The 25269-nt window shown below is 42.0% G+C and overlaps 1 protein-coding gene across 3 annotated transcripts in view; it reads left to right on the plus strand.

Annotated features, from left to right (window-relative positions):
- PLCD1 (phospholipase C delta 1) overlaps window positions 1–25024 on the plus strand; it is a 159803-nt gene extending 134779 nt beyond the window's left edge. For all 3 annotated transcript variants that reach the window (XM_056519684.1, XM_056519685.1, XM_056519683.1), the window contains exons 9-15: window positions 2006–2176; window positions 9035–9191; window positions 14004–14120; window positions 16597–16775; window positions 23005–23137; window positions 23417–23566; window positions 24414–25024. In XM_056519684.1, the coding sequence (XP_056375659.1) occupies window positions 2006–2176; window positions 9035–9191; window positions 14004–14120; window positions 16597–16775; window positions 23005–23137; window positions 23417–23566; window positions 24414–24508 (1002 nt within the window). In that variant the 3' untranslated portion in view covers window positions 24509–25024. The remainder of the gene's footprint in view (window positions 1–2005; window positions 2177–9034; window positions 9192–14003; window positions 14121–16596; window positions 16776–23004; window positions 23138–23416; window positions 23567–24413) is intronic.
- The last annotated feature ends 245 nt before the right edge of the window (window positions 25025–25269 follow it).

Raw genomic sequence — 25269 nt, forward strand, 5'->3', positions numbered from 1 at the left:
CCGCCCATCGTGACTTCATGGCCCGCCCCCTCAGTACAAGTCTATGGGAGGGGGCGTGGCGGTCACCACGCCCCCTGCCATAGACTTGCATTAAGGGGGCGGGCCATGATGTCACGAGGGACGGAGCCATGCCGTCATGTTGCTCCGTCCCCTGTATCGCCCGTCATTACGCACAGAACGAACTTGCTCTGTGTACTAATGACAGCGCGGTGCCGCGGCGGCGATCCCTGGGGTCCCCAGCAGCGGGACCCCGGCGATCTGACATCTTATCCCCTATCCTTTGGATAGGGGATAAGATGTCTAGGGGCGGAGTACCCCTTTAAACATGACTATGGGATTCTACTAGGGAAATCATGTTTTATAATAAATGCCCCTTCCTCCCACTGCCCTATCTTCAGCAGCAGATCAGCACACAAACTGTTCAATACAGTAGACTGTTGGCTTCCCAGCCAGTAGTCCTGTGGTAATGACATGTATGTTGCCTTTCTTTCCTTCAAGGAATGTATAAAAATACATTTGCATATTAATACAGAGGAGTCGGGGAATCGGAAGTGCAAAAAACATCTGAGTCGCACCATTTATCTGCCGACTCCACAGCCCTGGTTACAATCATGCTGAGAGGAATGGCAGAGGGTCCCTACCTGCCTCTGTCCTGTCCAATCGGCGCTCTATCTCTGTAGGAAGTCTCAGCAGTCTGTAGTAACAGAGCACAGATAACACCGATTAATGCTGTGCTAATGCACAGGATTGTTCAGTGTTTGCAATCGAATGATAGAAGTTAAAAGTTCCCTATGGGGGCTAAAAAATAGTGAAGAAAAATGTCAATTTTTTTTTTTTGGAAAGCTCATGTTCCAAAAAAAATTGGATCAAATAGTCTCATCAAAACAAAAATGGTACAGATATAAAAACTACAGATTATTGCCCTCATCCAGCCTTGTATAGTATAGGGAAAAATTTGTTATAGGGGTGAGAAGAGGACAATTTTGCACATACTCCTTTTCTTAACAAAAGTGTTATAATTTTTTTTAAAGAAAAAAAACCTATTTGAATTGGATATGGCTGTAATTGTATGGACCTACAAAATAAGGATAATCTGTAATGTTTACCAAAAAGTGCAATGCATGAAAATAAAACCCCCATAAGTTGCAGAATGGCATTTTTTCCAATTTTGCTCCAGAAATATATATATTTTTTTCCCGTAGATTTTGTGGTAAAACGGGTGATGTCATTGCAAAGTACAATAAAGCCCTTGTATGACCCTGTAGGTGAAAATTTTAAAGCATTATGACTATTAGAAGGCGAGGTGAAAAAAAAGTGCAAAAATGAGAAATCATCCCTGTCCTTAAGAGGGTTAAACTATGATTTCTCTGAAGTAAATCATAGTGTTCCAGCACCCTAACAGTTGCTTATGCTGCCCTTGGTTTGGGCAGCATATTCCCTTTCAAACTTTACACTTTTTAACTGGACTGTATGATGTTAGCCTCCATGAGCCAGCTTTTTACTTTGCTTTTCCATCTTAAGCTGCTTTCACACTATAAAATTCATCGGTTTTAAAGATCCTTTTGATGTTCCGTTATGAAAACCCTGAAAATCGGCCATTAAACGTCCGTTAGAAAATCCCATACGTCCGTTAGAAAATCCCATTATAGTCTATGGGATTTTTACATTATCCGTTTTAATCCGTTATAGTCCGTTATGAATAACGGACGTTATTTCCAATTAGTAGGGAAAGGGAGAGAGTAGTAGGGGAAGGGAGAGAGCAGCAGTTTTAACCTAGATGATTCAGGCGGTGCGTCTCAGACTACATGAAACTCCCTGTAGGAGTTACTGCAGCTAATCCATAGTCACAGATCACACCTCTGGGGATGAGCTAAAAAAGCAGCCAAACAGAAAAATCTGACAAAATAAAAATAAAACTAGTGGTAAGCCCATATAGATATTGACTTGCATAAAAATTTTAGCATAATGACCAGGCAGCTTTTTTGAAAGTTTTTCCTCTTTTCAGCAATTAAAAGGGAAAATCCTAGTGAAAGGAAAAAAGCTAAACTCACTGGAAGAAAGCATAAAGGAAACGGAGGACAGCAGCACCGAGGCTGATGATGTATCTGATGAGGATGAAGCTGCAGAAATGGAGGATGACGCTGTCAAGACTACTGTCCATGCCAAGAAAAAAGCAGTAAGTATTGTAGTAGTGCCGGCAAAGGACAAATCATTTATACAGATAAATATGTGTATATACAGTAGGGCAAAAAAAGTATTTAGTCAGCCACCAATTGTACAAGTTCTCCCACTTAAAAACATGATAGAGGCCTGTAATTTTCATCATAGGTATACCTCAACTATGAGAGACATAATGAAAAAAAAAATCCATAAAATCACATTGTCTGATTTTTAAAGAATTTATTTGTAAATTATGATGGAAAATAAATATTTGGTCAATAACAAAAGTTAATCTCAATACTTTGTTATATATACCCTTTGTTGGCAATGACAGAGGTCAAATGTTTTCTGTAAATCTTTACAAGGTTTTCACACACTGTTGCTGGTATTTTGGCCCATTCCTCCATGCAGATCTCATAGAGCAGTGATGTTTTGGGGACTGTCGCTGGGCGACACGGACTTTCAACTCACTCCAAAGGTTTTTTATCAGTTTGAAATCTGGAGACTGGCTAGGCCACTCCAGGACCTCGAAATGCTTCTTACGAAGCCACTCGTGTGTTGCTCGGGCGGTGTGTTTGGGATCATTGTCATGCTAAATGACCCAGCCACGTTTCATCTTCAATGCCCTTGCTGATGGAAGGAGGTTTTCACTCAAAATCTCACGATACATGGCCCCATTCATTCTCTTTTTACACGGATCAGTCGTCCTGGTCCCTTAGCAGAATAACAGCCCCAAAAGCATGATGTTTCCACCCCCATGCTTAACAGTAGGTATGGTGTTCTTTGGATACAACTCGGCATTCTTTCTCCTACAAACATGACAAGTTGAGATTTTACCAAAAAGTTCCACTTTGGCTTCATCTGACCATATGACATTCTCCCAATACTCTTCTAGATCATCCAAATGCTCTCTAGCTAACTTCAGACGGGCCCAGAAATGTACTGGCTTAACCCCTTGGGGGCAAAGCCCATTTTAACCTTTAATGGGCACTGTCAGATACAAAAACTTTTGATATGTTGTAAAGCATGTATAACCAAAAGGTTTTGCAATTGCTTTCATTAGAAAATTTTCAGTATTTCATACTGGAAAAGCCAGTCAAACAACTGCCGCCCACCCACCCCCCACCCCCCTGCTTGCTTTGACACATCCTAGTCCTGCTGTGTCCATGCATCATCACCTATGTCATGGGCACACTTTGTTGATTGACAGCTGTGAGCGCAGGGCTCATAGCTGGAGGAAAAATCCTCCCACTGTCAGCTTGTGTCCCGCTACTGTCAGTGAGGACAAGCTGGGGGTTGTAGTTTTGCTAATGCTAGGGGAGATGTGAGCAGACAGCATACTGAGGGAGGGGGCGGAGACCTGCACTGGGAGGCCACGCCCCCTCCCTTTTGAGAGAAATTCAGACTAGTGAGCTAAATTAAGTGTAATAAAAAAATAAAGGTGCTAGACACATAAAAAATTAGATGTACATGGTCAGAATTAGGTACTGAGTGATATATAAGAAAATGTCTTATTTTGTTGGATCTGACAGGTACGCTTTAAGGACCAGCCATTTTTTGCACATCTGACCACTGTCATTTTAAGCATTAATAACTCTGGAATGCTTTAACTTATGAATTTGATTCCGAGATAGTTTTTTTTTTTTTTTTTTTTTTTTCATGACCTATTCTACTTTGTTAGTGGTAAATTTTCGTCGATACTTGCATAATTTTCTTGGTGAAAAATGCAAAAATTTTATGAAACATTAGAATTTTTCTAACTTTGAAGCTCTCTGCTTGTAAGGAAAATGGATATTCATAATAAATTATATATTGATTCACGTATACAATATGTCTACCTCATGTCTGCATCATAAAGTTGACATTAGAGGGCTTCAAAGTTTAGCAGCAATGTTCCAATTTTTCACGAAAATGTCAAAATCTGAATTTTTTTTAGGGACCAGTTCAGTTTTTAAGTGAATTTGAGGGTCTTTTTCGAAATACCCCATAACGGACCCCATTATGAAAACTGCACCCCTCAAAGAATTCAAAATGACATTCAGAAAGTTTGTTAACCCTTTAGGTGTTTCACAGGATAGCAGCAAGGCAGAGGAAAAAATTTAAGATCTTCATTTTTTACACAAACATTTTTTTTTTTTTTAATTTTTACAAGGGGTTAAGGAGAAAAAGCCACCAAAATGTGTAATCTAATTTCTCTCGAGGAAGGAAATATCAGGGCTCAGAAGGGAAGGAGCGACATTGGGCTTTTGGAGAGCGAATTTTACTGAAATGTTATTTGGGGGGCATGTTGCATTTAGGAAGACCACTTGGTGCCAGAACAGCAAAAAAAAATAATAAAAAAAACACATGGCACACTATTTGGCAAACTACACGCCTCAATAAACGTATAAAGAGATATAGTGAGCCTTAACACCTGACAATTTTCGCTAAAGTTGGACGTGAAAATGAAAAATTTGATTTTTTTTTTTCACTAAAATGCTGGTGTTACCCCAAATTTTTCATTTTCACAAGGGGTAATAGGATAAAATTCCCCCCAAAATTTGTAACCCCATTTCTTCTGAGTATGGAAATACCCCATATGTGGATGTAAAGTGCGGGTGAACTACAATGCTCAGAAGAGAAGGAGCGCCATTGGGCTTTTGGAGAGGGAATTTGGTTGGAATAGAAGTCAGGGGCCATGTGCGTTCACAAAGCCCCCGTGTTGCCAGAACAGTGGACCCCCCCCCCACATGTGACCCCATTTTGGAAACTACACCCCTCACAGAATGTAATAAGGGTTGCAGTGAGCATTTACACCCCAGTGGCGTTTGACAGATCTTTGGAACAGTGGGCTGTACAAATGAAACATTTTATTTTTTCATTTTCATGGACCACTGTTCCAAAAATTTGTCAGACACCTGTGTGGTGTAAACGCTCATTGCACCCCTTATTGCATTCTGTGAGGGGTGTAGTTTCCGAAATAGGGGTCCACTGTTCTGGCACCATGTGGGCTTTGTAAACGCACATTGCCTTCATTTCCAGCCAAATGATCTCTCAAAAAACCATTTTGCTCCTTCCCTTCTGAGCCCTGTAGTGCGCCAGCAGAGTTTTTTACATCTACATTTGGGGTATTCCTTACTCAGAAGAAATGGTGTTACAAATTTTTGGGAGCTTTTTTCCTATTACCTTGTGAAAAAGAAAAATTTGGGGTAACACCAGCATTTTAGTGAAAAAAATAAAATTTTTCATTTTCCCATCCAACTTTAACGAAAGTTCGTCAAACACCTGTGGGGTGTTAAGGCTCACTATACCCCTTGTTACATTCCATGAGGGGTGTAGTTTCCAAAATGGGGTCGCGTGTTTTTATATTTTATTTTTATTTTTTATTTTGTTTATGTCAGAACTGCTGTAATCAGCCACCCCTGTGCAAATCACCAATTTAAGCCTCATATTTACATAGTGCACTCTCACTCCTGAGCCCTGTTGTGCACCCGCAGAGCACTTTAAGTCCACATGTGAGGTATTTCCATAGTCAGGAAAAATTTGGGGGGTCTTTTTTTCCTTTTACCTTTGATGAAAATGAAAAGTATGGGGCAACACCAGCATGTTAGTGTAAAAAAGTTTCATTTTTTACACTAACATGCTGGAGCAGACCCCAACTTTTCCTTTTCATAAGGGGAAAAAGGAGAAAAAGCCCCCCAAAATTTGTAACACCATTTCTCCCGAATAGGGAAATACCCCATATGTGGCCCTAAACTGTTTCCTTGAAATATGACAGGGCTCCAAAGTGAGAGAGCGCCATGCCCATTTGAGGCCTAAATTAGGGATTTGCATCGGGGCAGACCCGGATGCAAGCATTACACTTTCCTCCTTGCAACAGCTGGAGGCTCCGTTTTGGAAACCGTGCTGTACAAGATGTTTTTATTTTCATTTGGGGGGGGGGGAGGGGGTTGCAAATCTGCAAAGCTGATAGACCGTGCATGCTGGGAGTTGTAGTTTTTCCAAAGCTGAAGGCACAATCGTGGGGAAATACTGAGTTAGGTTACAGACTAATTCAGTGTTTCCCCACCAGTGTGCCTCCACCTGTTGCAATACTACAACTCCCAGCATGCCCAGACTGTCCAGACATGCTGGGAGTTGTAGTTCGGCTCTGAAGGGCCAAATGTTGCAGAACTACATCTCCCAGCATGACTGTCTGTCTAGACATGCTGAGTTGTAGTTTTACAACATTTTACAACATCTGAAGGGCCACAGTTTGGAGACAACTGTGGCCCTCCAGATGTTGTAATACTACAACTCCCAGCATGCACTGAGATTTGCAGTTATGCAACAGCTGGAAGGGGCACAGTTTGTAACCCAGTGTAGTGGTCTCCAAACTGTGCCACCCCCCACTAGATGTTGCAATACTACAACTCCCAGCAAGCCCAGTCTGTCCAGGCATGCTAAGAGTTGTAGTTCTATGACTTCAGATTTTGCCGATGTTGCAGAACTACAATGCCCAGCATGCCTGACTGTTTGGGCATGTTGTGAATTGTAGTTTTGTAACCTCTGAAGGGACACAGTTTGGAAACCATTGCACCTCCAGGTGTTGCAAAACTACAACTACCAGCATGCCCATATGTTACAGAACTACAACTCCCAGCATGCCTTTTGGCTGTCTGGGCATGTTGAGAGTAGTAGTCTTCCAACATCTGCAGTACCACTACACAGTGGTCTCCAACTCCTAGCATGCCCAGACAGCCAACGATCTTCACTGCCGCCTGTCGTATCCGCCGCAACCGTCACAGCCGCAGCTCCTGATCACAGCCGCAGCCGTTGATCACAGCTGCCCCGCCGCAGCCCCTGATTGCCGGTAAGCAGCTCCTGCAGCCCCTTCCACCCCCGGACCCCCCCAAAGGCTTTCTGGGCTTGCTGGGAGTGGTAGTTCTGAAAACTTTTACAAGGCCGCAGTGAAGATCACTCACCAACAATCTTTACTGACGCCTGTCATCTCCGCCGCAACAGTCACAGCCGCAGCTCCTAATCACAGCTGCCCTGCTGCATCTGCTGCTCACAGCTGCCGTGCCGCAGACCCTGATCATGGCAGCTCACACAGCCCAACACCCCCTGCCACCCCCGGACAACGACTCAACTTTTACTTTTACAAAGTGTAAAAGTTATCAAAAAACTACAACTCCCAGAAAGCCTTTGGCTGTCTGGGCATGCTAGGAGTTGTAGTTTTGCAACATCTGGAGGTCCGCAGTTTGGAGACAACTGTGCAGAACTGAATGACGAATCACGGCCGACAAGAGGGAGTCTCAGAGGGAGTCTCAGAACTCCCCTAGGCAATGTGCAGGGATGGCTGCTAATAGATATCAGCAGTCATCCCTTTCCAATCACTGCCCCGTGTGCGGCAGCGACCGGAATTCCCATGGGCGTACAGGTACGCCCTTGGTCCTTAAGTACCTGGGAGAAAGGGCGTACCTATACGTCATTAGTCCCCAACAGGTTAAGCAGGGGGACACGTCTGGCACCTCATGATTTGAGTCCCTATTGGCGTAGTCTGTTACTGATGGTAGCCTTTGTTACTTTGTCCCAGCTCTCTGCAGGTCATTCATTGGGTCCCCCCGTGTGGTTCTGAGATTTTTGCTCACCGTTCTTGTGATCATTTTGACACCAAAGGGGTGAGATCTTGCGTGGAGCCCCAGATTGAGGGAGATTATCAGTGGTCTTGTATGTATTCCATTCTCTAATAATTACTCACACAGTTGATTTCTTCACACCAAGCTGCTTGCCCGTTGCAGATTCAGTCTTCCCAGCCTGGTGCAGGTCTACAATTTTGTTTCTGGTGTCCTTCGACAGCTCTTTGGTCTTTGCCATAGCAGAGTTTGGAGTGTGACTGTTTGAGGTTGTGGACAGGTGTCTTTTATACTGATAACAAGTTCAAACAGGAGCCATTAATACAGGTAACGAGTGGCAGACATAGGAGACTCTTAAAGGGGTACTCCGGCGCTTAGACATCTTATCCCCTATCCAAAGGATAAGGGATAAGATGCCTGATCGCGGGGGTCCTGCTGCTGGGGACCCCGTGATCTTGCACGCCGCACCCCGTTAAAATCAGTCCCCGGAGCATGTTCGCTCCAGGTTTGATTACTGTCGATCACGGGGCCGGAGCGTTGTGACGTCAAGGCTCCGGCCCGTGTGACGTCACGCTCCGCCCCCCTGAATGGAAGCCTATGGGAGGGGGTGTGACAGCTGTTGTCTCAGGGCCAGAGTACCCCTTTTAAACATCTTATCCCCTATCCAAAGGATAGGGGATAATATGTCTCACCGCAGGGGTTCCGCGGCATGTCACGCCCCCTCCCATAGACTTGCATGGCGGGGATGACATCACGCGGAGGCGTGACATCACGATACTCCGGCCCCGTGGTCACCACCCGGCTGTTTGTGAGCTGGCACTGTGCATGCAGCTCAAATAGGTGGGTGGCGAATACAAGATGTGCTCTCCTGGTTGCAAGATTAATTATGTAATTAGCACTTTTTCACAATATGGAAGTACTGCATTGAATGGACATTATCTTAGTGTGAATTCTCCACATCTATTGTCTTAACCCCTGCATATTTGTGAGATGTGACCTGTGTCTTCTGCTTGGGAGCTTAGATTTGCTTTTGACTTTATAAAGGGAGGAATCCCGAAAACTTGTCTCTACAAAATGCTGTTAGTCCAATAAAAAAAGGTATTACAAGATACTGCAACATTTGTTGATTTTGCATATGGTATATGTGTGTGTGTGTGTGTGTATGTATATGTGTGTATATATATATATATATATATATATATATATATATATATATATAGTTATACATTTTACAAAGGGGTGTTTGTACTACATATTTGACCCAAATTGTATTCTAGGGTGCCAAGCTGAAGCTTGCTAAGGAACTGTCTGATATAGTGATATACTGTAAGAGTGTGCACTTCCGGGGCTTTGAAAACGCAGCAGAGCATCAGTCTTTCTACGAGATGTCCTCCCTCACTGAGAGCAAGGCTCTGAAGCTGGCCAATGAATTTGGTAAGACAGGGTACATACTACAAATCTGTTTATCTGCAGGGTGTTTTCATGGAATAAATGTCCTGAATCATCCCATGGAGCATATAGTGGGGTATTTATCAAAGGATTTATGTGTTTTTTTTTTTACGTAACTTTGGAGCAATGCTTTGGCGCAGTGTATTTTTGCGCCAAAGTTTGGCACATTTCCTCCGCTGTCATTTTTACAACTTTATCAAAATCACACGGTCCTGTGTGTGATTTTTAACTTTAGGGTGCGTTCCCACAGGGCGTATACGCAGCGTATTTGACGCTGCGCAAAATTTATGGCAGCAGCGGAAATACACTGCGTATCCCTTGCTCACTATACACACAGGGCTTTCCGCCGGCAGCCCTATGTGTGCAGGCACACAGCCCCGCCTCCAAAACTCACTACACACACAGGGCTGCCGCCGGAAAGCCCTGTGTGTATAGTGAGCAAGGGATTCACAGTGTATTTCCCGCTCCTGCCATAAATTTTGCACAGCGTCAAATACGCTGCGTATACGCCCTGTGGGAACGCACCCTAAGTCAGTAATTCATCATTTGCGCCAATCGATCTTTAGTTTTTTTTGGGGCGCAAATCACCGCCAAGAAATTTTGCACATGGAAAACACACTTAGCAATGTCAGAAAATGTAAAGGCGTTTTTTTTTGTGAAAGCAGCGACGCCTCCGGGGCTGCTCAATACTATCCTGTGACATAGTTGTCTCTGAGGAACCTTCACCCTCCGTTGAGCCAGCATTGGACATGGCCACACACGTTTAGGAAAGGTAAGCAACCTCCAGATGTTGCAAAACTACAACTCCCAGCATGCCCGGACAGCCAACGGCTGTCCGGGCATGCTGGGAATTGTAGTTTTGCAACATCTGATGGTCTGCAGGTTGAAGACCACTGCAATAAAGTAACCAAAAAAAAAAAAAACTACCCAAATTGAAAATAAAATCCATTTCACATGGTGGCTATAAACCCCACAAAAGAAAATACCTCATGTCGCTTGCTGATATACTGCAGGAGGGACTCCGAAATGGCTGCTCTACAGGGTAAAATACACGTCCTCTGTGGCGGTAAGTTCTGTGTAAAAGGCGCTGTGAACAGCTGATTTCATCATTTGAGCCCAAATTACTAACAACGTGCACCAAATGATAAATTTGGTGCATGTCCACGAAAACCAAAGTGAAAAAAAAAGGGTAAAAAGAAACTGTCAACAGGCAAAATTGATAAATACCCCCCATAGTGGTTTTTTTTTTTCCTTTTGTTGTGTTTATAATAATTACAATTAATTTAATTACAGCTGGCATTGTTCTCTCATAAAATAATAGCTGAGCGTAACACCGACCGTAACACTTTCTCGGCCCATTGCATGTTGATATGGTCTTCTCTGAAATATAGGGGGAGATTTATCAAAACCTGTGTAGAGGAAATATTGCCCAGTTGCCCATTTCAACCAATCAGATCGCTTCTTTCATTTTGCAGAGGTCTCTTTAAAAATGAAAGAAGCAATCTAATTGGTTGCTGTGGACAACTGGGCAATATTTCCTTTAATAAATCTCCGTGCTTGATCTTGATTTAACTTTACTAGATAAGTGGTCTGAGTAGTGAAGACTAAAGTTCATTGTTTCCAAATGTAAAATAATGGATCTGTGGAGTAAGAATCCTCAGACAGAGCGTCGTATCGGCAGGTAGTGAGGACTGCAGAAGAGATGGATTTAGGGGTAGTGATCAGTGCGGCCAGGCAGTAGGGAAAGCAACTCAAAGTTTTGGCTAGAGGTATAGAAACCACTAGAAAGAGGGAGATTGTGAAAGGTAGTGATAAAATAGAACAGTTCTATAGACAGGCTACATAAATGGAGCACGGTTTTAAAGTGTACATGGCAAAGTGACTTAAAGGGGTACTCCGGTGGAAAAACAATTTTTTTTTTCTTTTTTAAATCAACTGGTGCCAGAAAGTTAAACATATTTGTAAATTACTTCTATTAAAAAATCTTAATCCTTCCAGTACTGATTAGCTGCTGAATGCTACAGAGGAAATTCCTTTCTTTTTGGAACACTGATGACATCACAACCACAGTGCTCTCTGCTAACATCTCTGTCCATTTTAGCAACCGTGCATAGCAGATGTATGCTAAGGGCAGCATGGTGGCTCAGTGGTTAGCACTGCTGCCTTGCAGTGCTGGGGCCCTGGGTTCAAATCCCACTAAGGACAACAATAAATAAAGACTTATCATTATTATTATAATAACGTCAGCAAAGAGCAGTGTGTTCGTGATGTCATCAGAGAGCATTCCAAAAAGAAAAGAATTTCCTCTGTAGTATTCAGCAGCTAATAAATACAGGAAGGATTAAGATTTTTTAATAGAAGTAATTTACAAATATGTTTAACTTTCTGGCACCAGTTGATTTAAAAAAGAAAAAAAAATTATTCCACTGGAGTACCCCTTTAAAGTGTCACTGTACACTCATACCCAGATCAAAACTTTTGATGTCTCTACATTAAAAGATGTTTTTATTTTTTTTATGACCATGCCAAAAATGAATCCGAAAAAAACAAACAAACAAAAAACCTCTATAGCAGTGATGTGGCCCTCCAGATGTTGCAAAACTACAAATCCCAGCATGCCCAGACAGCAAACTCCTGTCTAGGTATGCTGGAGACATCCTGGGAGTCGTAATTTTACAACATCTGGAGGGCCACAGCTTGGACATGCCTGCTCTATAGTCTGGGGAAAAGAAGAGGACACAATTGAAACCTTTAACCCCTTAGGGACTCAGCCCATTTGGACCTTAAGGACTAAGACAATTTTATTTTTAAGTTTTTGTTTTTTCCTCCTCCCCTTCAAAAAATCATAACTCTTTTATATTTTCATCCACAGACTAGTATGAGGGCTTGTTTTTTGCGCGACCAGTTGTCCGTTGTAATGCCATCACTCACTTTACCATTAAATCTATGGCGCAACCAAAAAAATACTATTTGTGTGGGGAAATTAAAAAGAAAACCGCAATTTTGCAAATTTTGGAAGGTTTTGTTTTCACGCCGTACAATTTATGGTAAAAATCACGTTTTTTTTATTCTCTGGGTCAATACGATTAAAATGATACCCGTGATTATACACTTTTCTATAACTGTTGCGCTTAAAAAAAATCGCAAACATTTTAACCAAATTAGTACGTTTAAAATTACCCTATTTTGAAGACCTATAACTTTTTCACTTTCCGTATAAGCGGCGGTATGAGGGCTCATTTTTGTGCCGTGATCTGTACTTTTTATTAATACCATATTTGCTTATACAAAACTTTTATTACATTTTTTCTGAATTTTTTTGGAATAAAATGTTATAAAAAAGCAGCTATTTTGGACTTTTTTTTTTTTTTACGTTCACGCCGTTCACCATACGGGATCATTTACATTTTATTTTAATAGTTCGGATATTTACGCACGTGGCGATACCAAATATGTATATAAATTAATTTTTTTACACTTTTTGGGGGTAAAATAGGGAAAATGGGACAATTTATGTTTTTATTGGGGGAGGGGGTTTTTCAATTTTTTTTTACTTTTATTTTTACACTCTTATAGTCCCCATAGGGGACTATTTATAGCAATCACTCAATTGCTAATCCTGTTCAGTGCTATGCATAGGACACAGCACTGATCAGCATTATCGGTCATCTTCTGCTCTGGTCTGCGGGAAGGCAAATCAGAGCAGAAGACTCCCAAAAGACAGCGGAGCCAGGTGAGGGGACCTCCGTCTGCCGTGCAGGATGATCGGATCGCCACGGCAGTGCTGCTGGTGATCCGATCATCCTGTTAATTGACTGCGATGCTGCAGATGCCGTGATCTGTATTGATCACGGCATCTGAGGGGTTAATGGCGGACATCCGCGGGATCACGGGTGTCCGCCATTACCGGCGGGTCCCTGGCTGCGATCCACAGCCGGGGCCTGCCGCGCATCATGCCGGCATCGCTCCGATGCCCGCGGCTATGCTGAGGACGTAAATGTACGTCCCGGTGCGTTAAGTACCACATCACCAGGACATACATTTACGTCCTGAGTCGTTAAGGGGTTAAAGTGGTACTCAGGTAAAAAAAAAAAACTTTTTTTTTTTTTTTTTTTTATCAACTGGTGGCAGAAAGTTAAACAGATTTGTAAATAACTTTTATGAAAAAAAATCTTAATCCTTCCAGTACTTATTAGCTGCTGAATACTACAGAGGAAAATTATTTTCTTTTTGGAACACAGGGCTCTCTGCTGACATCACGAGTACAGTGCTCTCTGCTGACATCTCTGTCCATTTTAGGAACTGTCCAGAGCAGCATATGTTTGCTATCTGAATTTTCTCAGACTCTGGACAGTTCTTAAAATAAGTACTTCTAATAAGTACAGGAAGGATTAAGATTTTTTTTAATAGAAGTAATTTACAAATCTGTTTTAACTTTCTGGCACCAGTTGATTTAAAAAAAAAAAATAATAATTCCACCGGAGTATCCCTTTAAGAAGCTAAGAGGGCACTATCTGAGGTTAGTTGGGGGGAAAAACCAGGAGTGACATGAGTAAATATTATTCTACTGAAAGAGTTGTAGATGCTTGGAGCAAATGTCCAGCACATTTGGTTAATAAATCCACAATAAGTGAATATAAGCATGTCTAGGATGAACACCTATCAATCCAAAGATAACCATTTAAGTAAATAATATAAGGACTAGGAAGTTTTTTTTTTTGCTGACAGTCCTCAATGTTTCTATTGGCATGGTACTTCCTTCTAATCTTGTATATTGTGCTTCTCTATCCAATATAGGAAACAGTTTTGGTCGCCATAATTCCAGGCAGCTGACCAGGATCTATCCCGATGGCATGAGAACAGACTCCTCCAACTACAGTGCTGTAGACATGTGGAACGTCGGCTGCCAGATAGGTGAGTAGATTTTTGTGAATCTGCTGCAGTAAATTCTCTAACCACTTTTCTTGGTAATAATGATAATCTTTGTTTATATAGCACCAACATATTCCGCAGAACTTTACAATTCAGGGGGTATGTGCACAAACAAAATCTTTAGGATTATCAACTACATAGCCATTGGAAACCTGTATTAACCCCTTAAGGGCGCAGCCCTTTTTTCCCTTATGGACTGAGCCCTTTTTCACAATTCTGACCACCGTCACTTTACGAATTAATAACTCGAAAATGCTTTTACCGAATATTCTGATTCTGAGATTGTTTTTTTCGCGACATATTCTACTTTATTTTGGTGGTAAATTTTCGGCATTACTTGCATCCTTTTTTGGTGAAAAATCCCAAAATTTCATGAAAATTTTGCATTTTTCAAACTTTGAAGCTCTCTACTTGTAAGGAAAATGGATATTCCAAATACATTTTATTTTTATTCACAAATACAATATGTCCACTTTATGTTTGCATCATAAAATTGACATATTTTTGCTTTTTGAAAAAAATAGAGGGCTTCAAACTAGAGCAACAATTTAAAAAAAAATTTCCCTAGTAGTTTCGCTACCTGAGCCAGGATCCAGCAGTCTCCAGCGACGATCCGGGGTCCCCAGGCATCTTCTCCTCCAGGTACCGGCCTCCATCTTCTTCCCACGTTCCCCTCGACATCCAGGGGTGGGCAGAACGGGGGTTGCCATGGCAACCCATTGTCCTGCCCTGCCATTGGTCAGAATCAGTTCTGACCAATGGCAGGGGATAGGAGGAGATCGCAGCACTGCGACCTCTCTCCTATCCCTCAGGATGATCGGGGCTGTCACTGACAGCTCCGATCATCCCTATTTTCCGGGTGATGGGGGTCACCAGAGACCCGATCAGCACGGAATAGCAGAAAATCGCATGTCTGAATTAACATGCGATTTTCTGCGATCGCCGACATGTGGGGGTCTCAGGACCCCCCTCGGCGATGAACCAGGATGCCTGCTGAATGATTTCAGCAGGCAATCCGGTCCGGTCCCCAACCGTCTAGCGGCGGGGACCGGAATTCCCACGGGCGTATGCATAAGCCCCACGTCCTTAAGGACTCGGGATGCAGGGCGTATGCATACGCCCGGCGTCCTTAAAAGGTTAATGGGGTTTTCTGTGACATTACTCTGAAATTCTGGACAGATGCTTTAATATTTGCTGACCAGAATGAAAGGGATATTCACACACTCATTCAAGCACATTCATATACTTTGGACGCTTTCCATTCCATGCACAGTTTGAGGTTTCGTCCCCAAGCATGAGTAAATTCTTTTATTTTTGCAAACACAAATGACTTCCCCATTATTTAAAATTGATGTTACAGTCTATGGGCCTGCTGAAAATAGTAGATTAGACATTTAAAGGGGTATATCCGTCACGCCCCCTCCCATAAACTTGCATTGAGGGGGTGGGGCTATGAAGACACAAGCTCTCGGCATCGGCTCCATTGTTCAGAACAGTTTGTTCCAAACGCTGAGCAGCGGATTACCCCTTTAAGTGAAGCAATAGTATTTATACTCAACCAGTTTAATTCAAACAGGATAACTTTCATGATCTGTGGGGGTCCCAGCAGTCTTCTGGTTGTCTATACATGCGTCCAGGCCCCCTTTGATCTTATTATTGACATCACACAGTTCCCTAGTGTCTGCCCAAATACAGCCAGTGCTTCTGCATTTGTGGTTTTAAGGGACAGGGAACTTATCATTTCGGTTCCCCATCCTGTCAAAGATTACATAAATTGGGCTTCTGACACAGTATTGCACAGTTAAGGGGTTAACTAGAAACTAATATAAAGGGCACTACAAATAAAATATATTCTACATTAAAAGAGTCACTATGGATATGTAACAAGCTCACACATTCTCGCTTTTCAGTTTCGATATTTAAAAATGTGTTTTTATTTAAAAAAAAAATCCTCCCTTTTTATAAGGCAAAAATTGGATCGTGATGGGTCAGAAACTATTGTGCTAAATAAATGGATTTATCACAGAAAGTATATTCTTTAAAGCAGCGCTACATCAAAAGCTATATTGCCATCTGTGCTTGGAATATTTTAATACAGATTTCTTTTTTTCGGCTGTAATCTTTAATGAAATGGGAAAATGTTTGATATCCTAATATGTGCTGGGTATTTCTGCCTCCATCATTTTAATCCGATGACAGCTATGTTTGTGACATTGGCAGGTTTTTTAAGGTCAGCCAAAATATTCTGAAGTTCATCTAAATCCTGAGCAGACACAGAGAAAAATATGAATAACTATTTCAGTGGAGAATCTCCCATCCTCCAATAGTTATTTTTTCAGCACTGACCTATTGCTTCATCTGATATGTATCATTTTTCTGACATTTGTGCATAGATCTTTTATGTGTAGATGTGATGCTTATTAACTTAATGTTTTTTTTTTTTTTTGTTTTTTTTTAGTGGCTTTAAATTTTCAAACCCCATGTACCGAGATGGATGTTTATCAAGGTAAATTCCGTGACAATGGGTTCTGTGGCTATGTCCTTAAGCCGTCATTCCTCCGGTATAGTCAGTCTAAATTCAATCCAAAGTCCATACAGGATGGGGAATGGTGGACTCCAAAAAAGCTCAACATTATGGTTAAGTATTGATTTTTATCAATGTATACAACAAATGATTTTGACATAAAAGGCCAAAGCAGTCTTATATTCAAACATAGTACCTTTCTTAAAGTGGAAAACAATTTTTTCCAAACCAACTGGTTCCAGAAAGTTAAACAGATTTGTAAATTACTTCTATAAAAAAAATATTAATCCTTCCAGTACTTATCAGCCGCTGTATACTACAGAGGAAGTTGAGTTGTTCTTTTCTGTCTGACCACAGTGCTCTCTGCTGACACCTCTGTCCATGCCAGGAACTGCCCAGAGCAGGAGAAAATCCCGATAGCAAACCTCTCCTGCTCTGGACAGTTCTTGACATGGGCAGAGGTTTCAGCAGAGAGCACTGTGGTCAGACTGTAAAGAACTACTCAACTTCCAGTGGAGCATACAGCAGCTCATAAGTTCTGGAAGGATTAGGACTTTTAAATAGAAGTAATTTACAGATCTGTTTAACCTTCTGGCACCAGTTGATATAATTTTTTTTTTAACTCAATGGCCGGAAATGTATGTCATAGTTGTCTGTGCCTCAAGCACAAGTAATATACATATATGTCCTGTATAGACATTGAGTGACTGCTGCTATCAGACTGATGTTCACCATTAATCCTTTATATGTTGTGACCAATGCTGATAGCGACATCTAAAAAAATAGAATAAAATTGCTGGTGGGTACTCTCGAACCCCTTGCAGTTAGATTGTGGGCGTCTAATGAGTTAAGATGGCAGCCAGAGCCATAGGCGCTCCTCTTGTAGGCTAGTATAGTACCAATCTAACTGGTTAATGCTATACAGTAGCATAGCATTATGATACAATGATTGTTTATAATAGCCCCCTATGGGGACTTAAAAAAGTGTAAAATAAATACAAAAAATATATGTAAAAATAATTATATGTTTCTTACAATGGAATCCTTCAAACAGCCTTTCCAGCAGGCAAACAGACCTGATTAGGCAGGTGTCACCGTTCAGTAGTCTTGGGTTTATTGTAGTAATTCACACTTGCACCTTGCGATATAAGAGAAATTTGAACGTTCTTTACATAAACCTCTGAGCGTCTCACTCAAAACTTGGCATGTTTAGTCCCAAACTCTGTCTTTTATTGGTGCAGTGTATCAGTATCCAATATACAGACAATCTGATCTGCTTTAGAGCAACTCTTCTCTGCTGCTTTCTGACATTGCTCACACACTTGGGAGATCAGGTTTTGGACTGCAACGCACTCCCCAGAACTGGAGTATGGGAGTGACTTTTGGGGAGATTTATCAAAACCTGTGCAGAGGAAGAGTGGTGTAGTTCTCTTTAGAGGCCTGTGGAAAATGAAAGAAGCGATCTGATTGGTTGCTATGGGCAACTGCACCACTCTTCCTCTGCACAGGTTTTGATAAATCTCCCCCTTCATACCCAGAACTTTCAGTCACTCCCAAAACTCGTATCCAAACTCCAGTCTTGCTTTCCATCCAGCACTGTACTAACTGCTTGAGATTATATAGAATTATAATTTGTATGTGTATTATGCCCCTCCCCTAATAAAAAATCTTAAAGGGGTACTCCGGCCCTAAGACATCATATCCCCTATCCAAAGGATAGGGGATAAGATGTCTGATTGCGGGGGTCCCGCCCTGGGTACCCCCGCAATCTCTCATTCAGCACCCCCCTGTGTGAGCTCCACACAGTGCTGGAGGCTTTGAGTTTGAAGCGTTAAGACCACGGGGCCAGAGTATCGTGACGTCACGACTCCGCCCCCGTGTTTCGTCACACCCTGCATTGATAGGGGTTAAGATGTCTTGGGGGCCGGAGTACCCCTTTAATCTCCCACCTTTCCTATTTTACAAATTTAAAATGAAAGAAAATGAACATATTTGGTATTGCCGCACGCGGAATTGTCCGAACTATCAAAATATAAGGTTTATGATCCTGCATGATAAACAGCATAAACCAAAAAAAGTACTAAATACCAGAATTACAGATTTATTTATTTTTATGTCGCATCCTATATATAAAAAAAACAAAAAAATGTTCATAAAGCTCCTTCAAAACAAAAATTACTCTGATAAAAACTATGCATCATGGCTCACAAATTGAGCTCTCCTACAGCCCTGTATATGGAAAATAAAAAAGTTATAGGGGTCACATTAAGGCAAATTTAAGCATATGTCATAACCCCTTAAGGACCAAGGGCGTACCTGTACGCCAGTGGGAATTTCGGTCCCTGCCATGCTCCAGGCGGGAACCGGACGGGGTTGACTGCTGATATCTAACAGCAGGCACCCCGCGCAAATGCCCAGGGGGATCATCAGTCCCCCGCATGTTGGCGATCGCCGCAAAGCGCAAGTGAATTCACACTTGAGATTTGCGGCTATTCCGGGTCATACGGGTCTATGGTGACCCGGTGACCTGGAATATAAGGGGGATCACAGTTGTCCAAGACACCCAGGATCCCCCTAGACGCGACCACCAATAGCAGATCGGGGGGGGGGGGGGGGCTTTACTTTCGGCAGAACGGGGAACCGACAGAGTACCGGCGCCAACGTCCACTTACCCCACGGGCGAGGCTGCGGGTCACCATCGGTGGAGGAGATCGGAGTCCGGCGATGTCGTGCGGCTGGCTCCCTGGATCCGACGGAAGCCGGTAAGTTGCCTAGCAACATCTGGAGGGTACAGTTTGAGACCACTATACAGTGGTCTCTAAACTTTAACCCTCCAGATGTTTCAAAACTACAACTCCCAACATGCCCAGACAGCTGTTTGGGCATGAAGGGATTTGTAGTTTTGCAACAGCTGGAGGGCCCCAGTTTGGAGATCACTGGCAGTGATCTCTAACTGTGGCCCTCCAGATGTTGCAAAACTGCAACTCCCAGCATGCCCAAACAGCAGTTTGCTGTCTGGGCATGCTGGGATTTGTAGTTTTGCAACAACTGGAGGTCCACAGTTTGGAGATCTCTAAATTGTAGCCCTACAGATGTTGCAAAACTGCAAATCCCAGCATGCCCAAACAGCTGTCTCGGCATGCTGGGAGTTGTAGTTGTGTACCTCCAGCTGTTGCATAACTACATCTCCCAGCATGCCCTTCGGCGATCAGTACATGCTGGGAGTTGAAGTTTTGCAACAGCTGGAGGCACACTGGTTGGTAAATACTGAGTAAGGGTATGTTCCCACACGGCGTATTTTGCTGCGTATTTGCTGCGTATTTGGTGCTGCGTATTTTCCTACCCATTGACTTCAACAGAGAAAATTAAATACGCAGCAGCAAATACGCCGTGTGGGAATGTACCCTTAGGTAACAGAACCAGAAGGTTTTCCAACTAGTGTGCCTCCAGCTGTTGCAAAAGTACAACTCTCAGCATGCACTATCTGTCAGTGCATGCTGGGAGTTGTAGTTTTGAAACAGCTGGAGTTGTGAATGTACAGGGTGCCTGTGTGAATGGGTTTCCTGCTTCAAGTATGAGCTGCAGCAAATTTTTCGCCGTAGCGCATACTCCTAGCGGTAAGCTCACTGTAAACCTCCGCCAGTGTGAATGTACCCTAAAAACACTACACTACACGACACTAACACTAAATAAAGGGTAAAACACAACATATACACCCCCTTACACTCTCCACCCCCCCCCCCCCCCCCCAATAAAAATGAAAAACTTATTGTATGGCAGTGTTTCCAAATTGGAGCCTCCAGCTGTTGCAAAACAACAACTCCCAGCATTTCCGGACAGCCACTGACTGTCCAGGCATGCTGGGAGTTTAGCAACAGCTGGAGACACCCTGTTTGGAAATCACTGGCGTAGAATACCCCTATGTCCACCCCTATGCATTTCCTAATTTAGTCCTCAAATGCGCATGGCGCTCTCTCACTTCGGAGCCCTGTTGTATTTCAAGGAAACAGTTTAGGGCCACATATGGGGTATTTCCGTACTCGGGAGAAATTGCACTACTAATTTTGGGGGGATTTTTCTCCTTTTACCCCTTATGAAAAAGAAAAGTTGGGGTCTACACCAGCCAGTTAGTGTAAAAAAAAATAACAATTTTTTAACACTAACATGCTGGTTTACTTTTTATTTTCACAAGAGGTAAAAGGAAAAAAAGACCCCCAAAATTTGTAACGCAATTTCTCCTGAGTACGGAAATACCCCATATGTGGGCGTAAAATGCTCGGCGGGCGCACAACAAGGCTCAGGAGTGAAAGCGCACCTTGTACATTTGAGGCCTAAATTGGTAATTTGCACAGGGGTGGCTGATTTTACAGCGGTTCTGACATAAACGCAAAACAATAAATACCCACATGTGACCCCATTTTGGAAACTACACCCCTCATGTAATGTAATACGGGGTACAGTGAGCATTTACACCCCACAGGGGTCTGACAGATTTTTGGAACAGAGGTCCGTGAAAATGAAAATTGTAATTTTTCCCCAAATTTTACATTTTTACAAGGGGTAATAGGAGAAAATTACCCCCAAAATTTGTAACCCCATTTCTTCTGAGTATTGAAATACCCCATGTATGGATGTCAAGTGCACTGCGAGCGAACTACAATGCGGAGCGCGGAGCGCCATTAAGCTTTTGAAAAGGGAATTTGTTTGGAATGGAAGTCAAGGGCCATGTGTGTTTACAGAGCCCCCCGTGATGCCAAAACAGTGGACCCCCACACATGTGACCCCATTTTGGAAACTACACCCCTCACAGAATTTAATAAGGGGTGCAGCGAGTATTTACACCCCACTGAGGTTTGACAACTGTGCGCTTTGGAACAGTGGGCTGAGCAAATGAAAAAACAGCATTTTAGTGAAAAACATTTTTTTTTCATTTACACCTCCGACTTTAACAAAAAGTCGTGAAATACCTGTGAGGTGTTAAGGCTCACTGTACCCCTTGTTACATTCCTTGAGGAGTGTAGTTTCCAAAATAGTATGCCATGTGTTTTTTTGTTTTTTTTTTGCTGTTCTGGCACCATAGGGGCTTCCGAAATGTGACATGCCCCCCAAAAACCATTTCAGAAAAACTCACTCTCCAAAATCCCATTATCGCTCCCTCCCTTCTGAGCCCTCTACAGCGCCAGCGCGTCTGATGTCTTCCAAAAGTAAAAACATGTCAACTTTATGATGGAAACATAAAGTAGACATATTGTATATGTGAATCAATATATAATTTATTTAGAATGTCCATTTTCCTTACAAGCAGAGAGCTTCAAAGTTAGAAAAATGCTAAATTTTCAATTTCTTTCATCAAATTTTGGAATTTTTCACTAAGAAATGATGCAAGTATCGACAAAATGTTACCAATAACATAAAGTAGAATATGTCACGAAAAAAAAATCTCGGAATCAGAATGATAGGTAAAAGCATCCCAGAGTTATTAATGCTTAAAGTGAAAGTGGTTAAGGGGTTAAAGGGGTACTCGGGTGGAAAACTATTTTTTTTTTATTTATTTATTTATTTTTTTATCAACTGGTGCCAGAAAGTTAAACAGATTTGTAAATTACTTCTATTGAAAAATCTTAATCCTTCCAGTACTTTTTAGCTGCTGAATACTACAGAGGAAATTCTTTTCTTTCTGGAACACAGAGCTCTCTGCTGACATCACGAGCACAGTGCTCTCTGCCGACATATCTGTCCATTTTAAGAACTGTCCAGAGTAGGAGACAATCCCCATAGCAAACATATGCTGCTCTGGACAGTTCCTACAATGGACATAGATGTCAGCAGAGAGCACTGTACTCGTGATGTCAGCAGAGAGCACTTTGTTCCAAAAAGAAAACCATTTCCTCTGTAGTATTCAGCAGCTAATAAGTACTGGAAGGATTAAGATTTTTATATAGAAGTAATGTACAAATCTGTTTAACTTTCTGGCACCAGTTGATTAAAAACGTTTTTCACCAGAGTATCCATTTAAGGTAAAAAGGGGCAAGATCTTGAACGGTTTAAGATTGCTATGGAGTTGTGTGTATCTCATGGGCCTTAAAGTTTTAATGCAAAGTATTTACTCATTGCTAACATGGAAACTTGGGTGGAGATTTATCAAAATCTGTGCAGATAAAAAGTTGCCCCATTGCCCATAGCAACCAATCAGAGCGCTTCATAAAACTTTAAAAAAGGCCTCTGGAAAAAAAATTATAATACCGTAATAAGACGCAATCTGATTGGTTGCTATGGTGGGCAACTTGTCAACTTTTCCTCTGAACAGGTTTGGATAAATCTCCTTTTTTGATATATATTTAGATCATCTCGGGACAGCAGCTACCAAAAGTGAACAAGAAGAAGAGCTCTATAGTGGACCCCTTTGTGTCTGTGGAGGTATTAGGGGTGGCACGGGACCGAGAGAAGAAGCTCTCAAAGGTTGTGGAGAATAACGGTAAGAAGAACCAGTTATTTGCATTTAGACTGTGCACACCACTTAAAGGGGCTGCCTGGCATTTTGTGGTTTGTTTAGTTTTTTATTTCAAAGCGATTTAAAAACATTACTTGCCTTCCCAATTTTGCTGTCCCGAGGCTCTCTGGGTCCCTTACTGATCCCATCTTGCTACACAGAATATGCACACTCATACATTTATTTTTTCTGTTTTGTTGGTTATATTATGCTAGCAAACTCCTTTTATAGAATTTTTCTTTTTGTTTTTCTGTTCTTTTTTAGGGTTTAACCCCATGTGGAATGAACATTTTCAGTTTGAAATCGATGTGCCCGCCCTTGCCTTAGTAAGATTTCTGGTGGAGGATTATGATGCTTCTTCACGGAATGACTTTGTAGGACAATACACTGTTCCGCTGTCCAGTTTACAACTAGGTAAAAACAAAAGAACTAACTTAGTTATGTATGTTCACTTGCTGTAACTAGAAAAAGGAGGGGTAAGCCGCTGACAGACTCCTCTGCTTGTGATTTATCTCCTATAATACAAAATGATTGGGCACTTGAAATCCAATATAATAATTTTCGTCTTTGACCTCATTTGTTGGGGAGAGTCTGGAGGCCCCCAAACACATAGGAGTCAACCAAATTTGTCTTTCGTCTGTGTTTTAGGGGCCTTAAAGGGGTACTCTGCTCTGGGGACCCCAGGGATCTCCCTGTTGCACCCGGCATTTGTTAAAAGCATTGTGTGCAGCATCGGAGACTCGTAACTTGACGGCCACACCACCTCAATGCAAGTCTATGGGAGGGGGCGTGACAACTGTCACGCCCCCTCCTATACACTTGCATTGAGGGGCATGGCTGTGACATCACAAGTGGGGTGTAACCGCATCCCAAGCCAGTCATTCGTCACGGAGCAACGTTTGCTCCGTGCACCTGATGTTTGGGGGTGCCGCAGCCGATATTACGGGAGTCCCGCCGATGGGAACCCCTGCAACCTCAGCTGCAGCACCCCAGACAACCGGTCACGCCCCACTGATCAGACCTCTTATCCCCTATCCTTTTGGATAGGGGATAAGATGTCAAAGGGGGTTTCCGCCCCTAAAGACTTTCCTTGCTTAACTGAGGGACAAGACATGCATGTCAGTGTCATCATTCTCACTGGAAGGTCAGACTATATCAAGGAGCCTGTTGTTGTTAGTGTGTAGATATAGAAGCTGAGGTTACCACAAATAATTTCCAGTAATAATTCATTCCACGTTGTAATTCTTTTCTTGAATTGCAGGTTATCGGCACATACACCTGTTGAATCGGAACGGAGATCCTTATCCCTCCGCCACGCTGTTTGTGCACATCATGCTCCAAGAAAGCAAAGGCTGATACAGCACTGAAATGTTTACAAGATTTTATATTTTTAATTCTATTTTTAACAACTTTATAGCTGGCATTATTTTAAGTCAGAACTAGGTTTTTGTTAAAGGTTTACTACTCAGATTTTAGGAGAAAAACTGTTCTACAACCCATAGCAAAAAACGTATGACTATTTTACTTGATTTTTACATTTTTACAGTTTATTTTTTTTCTCAAGTTTTAGAATGTTTTTATTTTTAATTTTTAATTTTTGCTATTGGGATAGTGCTGAAATTTTAGTTTTAACCTCTTTTGCACGTTAACTTAAAAGGGAAAGCAAACTAGCACTTTCATTTAAAAGAAAAAAAATCCCTGTTACATTCCCTGCTTTTAATATAGAGGGTTCTCTGTTTACTAACTATTGGGGAGATTTATCAAAACCTGTGCAGAGGAAAAGTCAACCAATCAGATTGCTTCTTTCATTTTTCAGAGGCCTATCTTAAAGGGGTACTCCGGTGGAAAACTTTTTTTTTTTTTTATTTATTTTTTTTTAAATCAACTGGTGCCATATAGTTAAACAGATTTGTAAATTACTTCTATTAAAAAAAATCTTAATCCTTCCAGTACTTATTAGCTGCTGAATACTACAGAGGAAATTATTTTCTTTTTGGAACACAGAGCTCTCTGCTGAATCACGAGCACAGTGCTCTCTGCTGACATCTCTGTCCATTTTAAGAACTGTCCGGAGTAGGAGAAAATCCCCATAGCAAACATATGCTGCTCTGAACAAT

The sequence above is a fragment of the Hyla sarda genome, chromosome 5, assembly GCF_029499605.1.
Source record: "Hyla sarda isolate aHylSar1 chromosome 5, aHylSar1.hap1, whole genome shotgun sequence".
In the NCBI taxonomy this organism is placed as follows: Eukaryota; Metazoa; Chordata; class Amphibia; order Anura; family Hylidae; genus Hyla; species Hyla sarda.